Below are 9,785 nucleotides of genomic sequence, written 5' to 3'. Positions count from 1 at the left end.
TCCCTCCCTCCCTCCCTCCCTCCCTCCCTCCCTAGAAGTGTGCTTTCACACAAAAGCTTATACCTGGAATAAAACGTTGTTGGTCTTAAAGCCGGGACTCCAGTTTTGTTTTCTCTCTCTCTTTCTTCCTCCTCCCTTCTCCCCCAAAATAGAAGGAGCAGCCCTGGAGAAGAAAGCAGAAGCTGTGTGTGTATGAGAGGGAGGGAGGGAGGGGCGGGCGGGCTGGCTGGCTGGCTTGTCTTTGTAGCTCTCTGGCATGAAGCAACCACGAGGCTCTCTCTATGTGTGTGTGTGGGAGAGAGAGGGAGGGAGGCAAGAGGTAGGAAGTAGGAAGCAAAGGGCCACTGAGAGAGATGGGAAAACAGCAAGCAAGGAGCAGCCCTGGGAAAGGAAGCAGGAGAAGGAAGTTGCTTGGAGGCCTGTTTTACACCCCTGGCATATTCATACCCTGATTTTTAAATTCACCTGTTGGGGAACCTCAACTACTGCCCCATCAAACCCGCTTTGTGCTACATTGCTTCCCCGCATCTTCGAGGACAAGATGCTCTTCTTTGTGAATATAGAAAGATCATTGAAAACAAAACAGAGAGTTGCCCATCCACAAAGACATGGCTGACACAGGCCTATCTAGACTGAGATCCCAACACACAGCGATAAGATCTGCACAAATCCTGCAATCACAAATTTTTGATCTAGGGAATGAATGGTTGCGAACATAGTTGCGAACATAGATTCCACCCAATATCCATAACCTGATAAACACCAACGAGAGGCCCACAGGATTTAACTAGCCACGTAAAGTATGGAAGACAGTTCAAAGAATATGAACAGGCTTTGGCAGTTGTGCAGACCTGTTGTTTAAATGGGCAAAATGTGATTGCGGTGCAGCCTGACAAACTATTTTCCATCTGTCACAGGAATGTGAGTGTCATGCCTTCCAGGGAGATGTGACAGAGCTCTTTGAACTCCCCCCAGCTGTGTTTGAGTGGATTGAAAACTTAGATATTAGTATTTACGGGGATTGCCCAATTGGTCTGCATACCCATTGTATCAACTTGGTTACGTATTTTATATTATTGATATGCTTCCTGTGTATGACTCTGCCATACAATAAGTAAATAAATAGCCAGAGACCAAGGGACTAAGCCTCTAGTTCTCCTGGAGGTAAAAACAAGAAAGTCAACTCTGCAAGGTAAAATGTGTACCGAGTGAGTTCTAGAAAACAGTTCATCTGGTAGCTGTAGCCAATATGGGCTAAAGTACTGGGTTCAGATTGAAGCCCCCAAACCCAGGAATATACAGTAAAAGAGCAGTGAACCATGAGGATAAAATAATAAGCACTTTTACAAGCATTGGTTCTAAATCCAGATGTTAATTTGACAAGACTGAGTTTAGTAGAGTTTCAAAGTCCAAGTCAGACAGGTGTTTTGGCCTTCCTGGCTCAACCACAATCAAGAAGTTTCCCAAAATTAGGTATAATCCAGACAAAGGGCAGAAACTAAACTGAAGAATCTTTCTTTATGCCCGATGACCTGCATTGACCTGATTCTAATTGCTCGGTCAGATGTATAGCCTATGATGTAACTGTTACTAACTAGGTGACTTAACTGTCAGGTGACTTGCCGGTTAGACCAAATACTCGGCAGCTGTATGGGGGTCCAATAAAGCAAGGTCCTGACCTTGCGTTAGGCCCGCTCCTAGAGGCCTTGAAACTGCTATGCTTAATGGTCTGCCTGGCACCTGTGACATTCTCCCATCTTCCTAATCTCTTTCTCTGAAGCTGCAGTGAGCTTAACTTTAGTTTCTTAGAGAAGAGGCAGACTCCCATGATTTTTTGCTTAGGCCTCAGCCTGAATCAGTGGTTGAATTGATAAGAGACTGCCTAAGGGGACCCAGTCTCTTGATACCTCCTATCCTTAGATGTGCTAGACTTGTTCCTGACTGCGTTCTGCTCTTTCTTCCCTAGGCAAAGCTTGGTGATGAAATCATGGACTACAGGGATTTGGCCGCCCTTCCAAAGGACAAGGCCATCTACAACATCGACCGTCCAGATATGATCTCCTATTCTCCCTATATCAGCTATTCATCAGAAGACAGGCGCACTTATGGGGAGGTACTGAGATAACCCGTGCTTTTTACCCTCTCAGAGTTATTTTATCCACTCACAAATGCTCCTCTCAGAAATAAAAACATAGTTTTCCAGTTTCTGTAGCAAGAATGTTTTTATGTTATTTATTTTATTTTCAGTTTTTTCTGCCAAATATTTTATGGTTGCTTGAGGTAAGAAATAGCTCCTCATATAGTTTCAGTATCTAAAATGGTCAAGTATCTTCCTGTTGCTATGCAGGGAACAGTTATATTTAAGAAACAATATGGGTACTTTTTTCCTTTGCACAAATTCCTTTGCACAAATCTTTTAGCCCACTTCATCTGCAAGCAATGTAAAACATCAAACACCAGTGTTGTGTATTTGCAGAACACCATTATGTCATGGAAAGCCATTCTTCTGGAAGCATTCTTATATGTCAGTTCATTTCTTTATGTTGTCGTGTTTTAAATTGTGAATGTCAGACTGGATTATTTAATTAACAGTTGTTTAATTAATTAATGGTTACCAAGTTTTATGTAATGCCAAAGCCTTTTGTACCACAAGGAGACCCAGGAAGCTTGTTTGTCGAGGCTAATATTTTAGTATTTATTTGCTGAATGTATATCACACATTTCCTCTGGGCAGCTCAAGGTAAAATGTGTAAGACTCAAAAGCACCCTCCCATTCAAGAATCCACCAGGTACACAGACCTCCTTTGCTCCAGCACAGTGGCTCTGCCAGCCAGCTTAAGTTTATGCCTTGATTTCCATCAAATTATAAAATCAGTAGCATAGCAAACCATAGTCAGTGATGCACCATACTTCATAAGAAATGCAGCCTACATTCCAATGTCTACATTAGCATATTGTCTTCAGTTGGGCATATCTTTTGATTGTCTCCAAGATATGCTTTCATTTCAAAGGGAGCTGCCTGGCAAGCAGTTTTTGCTCTTGTGCAGCGGCAGAAGTTGCTGTAATGGTACCTGCTGATCACATATGCATGATTATTATTACCAGGTCACCATGGGATGTCTCTTTTCAAACCAGCCACGTTAGGGTTAGATGAGATTTAGGTACAGTTCTCTTGACTAGCCTTCAAGGCCCACACCGAACAGAGCTGTCAGGGTGCACTAAGATTTTGCCACGGCAGCTTGCTGGATGACCTTCAGCTTGTGTCCCCCCCCCCGCCTAACGTACTTCACAGGGTTGTTGTGAGGATAATGGGAGGAGGGGGGAATGATACTGTAGGCCCCATCAGGGAGAAAAGCAGGATATAATTATGCAAAGAAATAAGTATGATATAACCAGTCACAAAAATATTCCGTCAGTATAATTACAGTATACTATGCAATTGTATTTAGCAGAATACTTATATAGAATATTCATTAGCTTGCCTTGCGATGGCTTGCTTCCTTTCTCCAAGGTTGGGGACAAAGGGTGGCACTAGGGGAACACTAGACTGGACTGTGGAGTGCCCCAAGGGGCGATGCCGTCTCCAATGCTATTTAATATCTATATGTGCCCCCTTGCCCAGATTGCCCAAAAGCAAGTACTGGGATGTCACCAGTATGCAGATGACACCCAGCTCTATCTGTTGTTGGGCGGCCAGTTTGACTCCAAACCGGAAGATCTGGACCAGGCGCTGCAAGCCGTGGCTGGATGGCTTAGTATGAGCCGGCTGAAATTGAATCCAACGAAGACAGAGGTCCTGTGCCTGAATCAGGGCGGGCCGAGGGTAGGGATCCCGCTCCCGACCTTCGATGGGGCTCCGCTGGTGCCAGTGCTGGAGGTTAGGAGTTTGGGAGTGTTCCTGGATGCCTCTCTAACAATGGAGACTCAGGTAGCAGCTGCAGCCACTGCCAAGTCAGCCTTTTACCACCTTCTGCTGATCAGGCAGTTGGTTCCCTTCCTCAAATGCAACAACTTGGCAACAGTGATCCACGCGATGGTCACCTCGAGATTGGACTACTGTAATGCTCTCTACATGGGGCTGCCCTTGTCTCAAATCCGGAAGCTACAGCTGGTGCAAAATGCGGCAGCCAGGCTCCTGATGGGCCTCCCTATGCGAGAGCACATCCAGCCTGTGCTGAAGGCATTGCACTGGCTGCCGATAGCATACTGAATTCGCTTCGAAGTGCTGGTTCGTACCTTTAAAGCCCTTTATGGTCAAGGGCCTACATACTTGAGGGACCGCCTTTCTCCACATGTTCCCCAGAGAGCACTGCGATCAGGGTCCCAAGAATGACTGGCCCTCCCGGGTCTGAAGGACGCCAGGCTGGCCATAACCAGGGCCAGGACCTTCTTGGTGGCGGCTCCATTCTGGTGGAATGAGCTCCCAGAAGAGATCAGGGCCCTGTGGGACCTTATGCAGTTCCACAGGGCCTGTAAGACGGAGCTCTTCCACCAGGTCTTCAACGGAGCCACCCCCAATAGTTGAAATGCAGAGAGCCCTGTCCCCTGGAGCTACCAGCAACAGCCGCATAAAGGAATAGGTCTATGAGCTGACTATTATGATAGACCAATGAATTGTTGCCGCCATCGCTAAACAATATTATTACTATTAGTTTAATGTCTACCAGCACCTTACAATATTGGATTGGTTTTAGAAGGTTTTAGGATTGTTCATAACTGTTATTTATGTGTTTTTACTCTTTTATCTAAGCCACCCTGAGCCAGCTTTGGCTGGGAGGGCAGGGTATCAATCTGATAGATAAATAAATAAATAATCTATCCCATAATTCCTACCCAGTTTGTTTGATGACATGCCTTACAGTTAATCTACAATACATGATAATAAAACATTGAAATGTAACTACTTACAAAACAAATTGTCCCAAGTCCTAAAAATTGAAAGGCAGCAATAGTGCCACAGGGTTCGGACGTAGGACGACCATCTTCCGGGGATGTTGTAGGTATGTAGGGCTCTCTTTCAGCTGTGCTCCTGCAGAGTGCAGGGGGTTGGACTAGATGACCTGCAAGGTCCCTTCCGACGCTAACATTCTATGATTCTATACTATAAAAATGCTTCAAAAGCAACTGTGATATTAGGTTCTGTGTTAAAATCAGTGTCATTAACAATAAAGGCAGCAAAAATAATCACTGCGTGGATTATGAGAATTTTTATTCTGTTGTAAGCTGCCCTGAGCCAGCCTAGGCCAGAAGGGCAGGATAAAAATCAATAAAATAAATAAATAAATACAACACACACACCCAGCACACACAGACATTGAATGTGTTCTGTTGCCTGAAGGTGCATTCACTCCCATTTCTTCCTAATGATGTAAAAGGTTTTCCTCCCTTCTTCTTCTTCTTCTTCCTCCTCCTCCCAGGGGGACCAAGATGACCGGCCTTGCAAGCAGTACAGGACATCAAGCCCGAGCTCTGCAGGCTCCCTCGGCTATGGCTGCAGCACCCCCCCTTGCCACTCTCCTCAGAGCTACAGCAGGCCAGGTAACGACTGAGAAGGTGCCTTTTGCCAGACCCCACTTTGCGTCTCCCTTCTGGGGGCACAGGAAAGGGGACCCCCTTCTGTGTGAGGCCTACGCCAGTTGAAATCTTTCAGATCCATGATAGTGTGTTTGTGTGATGGAATCAAAGGGTTCCATTCTGAGGGAGTTAAAGATGTGAAGTGAGAGCATCAGAAGCCCCCCCCACACACACACACACAACTCTTGCTGAAATGTAATCATCGGCCACAACCCCAAAATACAGTGAGGGGTTTTTAAGACTCTTTGCATTCCTCTTCCCTGGCCCTCAGTAGGAACAGAGGAGAGAGGTAAACATTTTAAATAAATAAAACTCTTTCCCTGGGTCCCGTCTAGCACAGAGAGGAACTGGAGAGGAAAGAGGGCTCTGCGGAGCTCGAGCCGAGCTGTGCCCAGTGTCCTGTGGGGAGAGGGCAGGTGTGTTCTGTGGGCGGCGGGCGCTCACCTTTGGGCAGCAGGAGCCACAGGCCTCGGAGAGGATGTGGAAATAAGAATCTACATCTGTGCTGCTGTTTGATTGTTTATACTATGGGATTATTGGAAAGTAAGAACACATCATTTCTAGCCAGGACACGGAAAGTACATGCCCACCCAAGCCATTCTGGGGTGTTTTGTTTCTGGGGGTTAGAGCATGCTATAGTGCTGTGGCATTCGCTAGAGTGGGAAAATGCAGATGATTCAGTTTTGTTTCTGTCTTTGTCATTCTGGGAAAGGCTGCAGAGCAAACTGGAGAACGACACGGGCGGGAGAAGGGCAGAGGATCTGGGAACCTTTTTAAATGTCTTACAGGACAGGGCTGTGAAAGTGGAAGGGAGACAAACGGGAATAAAGCAGGGTTTCCGCTCTGAGCCTGCGTCTCAGATGGGAACGCCACACCAGCTCTGAAGCACCCATTGCTTGAACTTGGCTGCTTCCTTAGCTTGCAAGTTGAGGTTTGACCAAAATCCACCTTCCCAGACTTTCCACTCATTGCTCTTCTCCTGCACCTAGTAGAGAGGGTACATAATTTCCCCATTATTCCTTCAGAAACCTTTTGGAAAATGTTAATCCCTTCTTCCCCGGCAAATGCTCTTTTTTCCGGGCTTAAGCATGCACAATTTCTGCATCCTTTGTTTAAATAATTTTGCCTTCTAGATTTTTTTACCGCCTTCACAGTTCTCCCCTGAATCCTTTTTCCAGATTGAAGTAGTATCCTTCTTGAATGGTGGCCCCAGAAATAAAGCCAGGATTGTTGTCCCTGTTGAGAGAGTTTGTTTTCCTTCCCGAGGCTTTGAAACAAATGCCTGCTAAAAGGGATCTGCCATTGGGAGCCTCGGCCAACCCTCTTTTTCGGCGTGCTGCTCCCAGGTGGTGTGACTGACTCTTTCCTTCATGGAACATTTCAAGTCTGGCCTTCCTAAGTTTTGGGTTGGTTGTCCCAACTCTTCTAGTAAGGGGAGGAAGAAGCTTTGGCGCAAATGCAATCACCAGGAAAACTTACTTGAATTGAATTTCCATGACTACGCACAAGCCTGATAAAATCACCCTGTGGCAGGCCCACGAGGCCTGGGTGGCATCACGCCACACCCTGTGTGGCCTGACTTGCAGGAAATAGGGCCAGGCTGTCCAGGGTGTGTGTGTGCGTGTGTGTGTGAGGAGATGCTGCTGAGGAGTTGGAGCCCACATCAGCAAGCCATGCAGTTAGAAGGAGGCAGTGAGCTGGGGGGGCGGGGGCTGCAAGTTTCAGCACCTGGGAGGTTGTGCCCAACATCAGGAGCACTGGAAACGGTGAGGCAGCCCACAGCCCATGGCAGGCAGAGCTGTGCTACAGCAGCAGGTGGAGCCCTGCCCTGGGAAGCGCCGGGGAACAAGGCAGCCACCCGTGGGGGTGCCAGAGACCACCGGGAGGAGGCAAGACCGAAGAGGGGCGGCACCAGTGCGGAGGCCAAGTCAGGGGAGTATTGCACTGAGGGGGGGGGGTAGGCCCAGGAGGACACTCTGAGGAACCTGGCCCGTGCTTCAGGAGCCAGCTCCCCGTCTGAGGCCGTGGCAGACCCTTTGCACGCCTCTGTGGTCAAAGTATGTCTCAGGCACCTAGTTGAACAGCGTTGTGCTTGAGCAGTAGTCCCTTGTGCTACGATGCCAAGTTGTTCCGTGGTAATAGGAAATAAACTTTGATGAATTGTTTTTATCTTGTTAGCCATCTGAAGTGGGTCTCTGGAGAAGTGTCCCTTAAACTTTCTAAATATATAATAATTATTCTCAGTTACCCGAGGATAGGCACATACCCGCCCCCCCCCCCGTCCCCCCGGACCATAATCCAGTCCTAGTCCAGTATGGGATCACTTGTAGTTTGTCCTGACTTTCCACCTGTGCAGTCGAATCCATCCCTTAAATGAGCAACCCTGCATTGACTCCTTTTACATCTGCACAGTCAGCCACATCTGCTTGCAAAATAATCAGAAGAACCAATTGCAAGGTTAGGTAGGTTCATGAGCAGTTAGACACTGAAGGCACACAGAAACATATAAGCAGCAAATCTCAACTAAAGATTCTCAAATGGATTTTTCCCTCTTTCAACTATATGTCTTCTAACAATTGGCCATGGCACTAGATGGGAAAAGCTAAGCTAATCGTTTAATGAATCAGTCCAGTCATACAAACAAATGGCACTGAATCTGGAGAACACTTGGTTCTCTAACTGTGACCAGTGAGCATGAGCCAAACAGGCAGATAATTGAGCATAACCACTTCTGTTTATTGAGATAATTTTAAATATTTGGTCTGTCCTCTAAAAAGTTTATCATCCCTTTTATGCCATTTAAAAGTTTGCCTAAAAGTAATGCCTACATACATAAGAATAGCCATGCTAGGTCAGACCAGTGACCCATCTAGTCCAGCATCCTGTTTCCAAGGGATGCCACAGGGAAACCAGCGAGCAGATCCTGCTGGCCGGACACCTCGCCTGCCAGCTTCTCCCCCGTCTTTGGCCATCAGAAGCATTCCGTCTCTGAGCCCAGGGGCCCCATTCAGCTATCATGGCTAATAGTCAGTAGATCTGTTATCCCCTATAAAGCTGAGTCTATTCAGAACACAGAGAAGGTGACCCCGTGTACTGTGCACTGAAGGAAAGTAACACCAAGATAAAGATTATGGCAGTTCTGATAAGCAATGTTGCCTCCCCTCCCCTCTGGCATACAAGGTGCACCATGGGGTGGGGTGGGGTGGGGGGTACGTACTGGATGCGCCACTGTGGGAGCCCAACGCAGGAAGTCTGACAAAGACCTCAAGGATCCAAAGCTGGGTGTTTCTGCCATTTGTTGGCAAGCACGGCAATTCCCAAAAAGTGTGCTTGTTACATTGTTTTGTCAGTGGTATCCTTTAGAGCCTTTGTACCTTAGCAGCTACCATCTCGACTGGCTTCCAGCCACATTGACACTGGCTGAGCCCACTTTGGCGCCCAGTCGCCCACCACTTAGTGTTTGTTTGTTTGTTTATGTGTGGGATTTTTATCCCGTCCTACCCCCGCAAATGGGCTCAGGGTGGCTTATATCATATTATAAAACAGTACATAAATACCGGAGCAATGATCCAATTAAAACATCAATATTATTAGAGTAACCAATCTAAAATTCCTAATGACAACAGCGGCGTGTGATTACAGTCCAACACACAGTAAGCTCACGCCAGGAGAGGGGCAGTGAATCATTCTGATGGAAACGGGTGCTGCTCCAGGTGTCCAAGATGTAAATAGCGCCACAGGGCACTTAAAGCAGGGGAGGCCGATGTTCTTTGATGTCCACAGCCTCAGCCAAAGGCCTGGTCAAACAGCTCCGTTTTACAGGCCCTGCGGAATTGCAACAGATCCCCCGCAGGGGGGCCCTGATCTCGATCGGGAGCCTGTTCCGCCAGGCTGGGCCCAGGGCTGAAACGGCCCTGGCCCGGGTCGAGGCAAGTCGGACGTCTTTGGGGCCGTGGACTGCTAGTACCAGCTGAAGCTTCTGGATCAGGTTTAAGGGTAGGCCTGCATAGAGCGAGTCGTGGTCATCAAGCCTGGACCATTGCGTGGATCGCTGTTGCCAGGTTGTGGGAGGAGAGGTAGAGAACCAGTTGCCTGGCCAGCCGAAGATGGTAAAAGGCTGGTCTGGCAACGCTGGTGACCTGGGCCTCCATGGGAAGGGAGGCATCTGTGATCACCTCCAGACTCCTCGCCGTTGGCGCCGGTGTCAGTGG

At 47.6% G+C, this 9,785-nt stretch overlaps 1 protein-coding gene across 1 annotated transcript in view; it reads left to right on the top strand.

Moving 5' to 3' along the window:
- ABLIM2 (actin binding LIM protein family member 2) overlaps window positions 1–9,785 on the top strand; it is a 72,762-nt gene that overhangs the window by 43,373 nt on the left and 19,604 nt on the right. The window contains exons 9-10 of the mRNA XM_015421450.1: window positions 1,967–2,113; window positions 5,418–5,538. Coding sequence (XP_015276936.1) covers window positions 1,967–2,113; window positions 5,418–5,538 — 268 coding nt within the window. The remainder of the gene's footprint in view (window positions 1–1,966; window positions 2,114–5,417; window positions 5,539–9,785) is intronic.

Source organism: Gekko japonicus, unplaced genomic scaffold, assembly GCF_001447785.1.
Source record: "Gekko japonicus isolate JY-2015 unplaced genomic scaffold, Gekko_japonicus_V1.1 scaffold895, whole genome shotgun sequence".
Classification (NCBI taxonomy): domain Eukaryota; kingdom Metazoa; phylum Chordata; class Lepidosauria; order Squamata; family Gekkonidae; genus Gekko; species Gekko japonicus.
The sequence above is the reverse complement of the archived record's forward strand: the minus strand, read 5'-3'. Positions and strand labels throughout refer to the sequence as shown.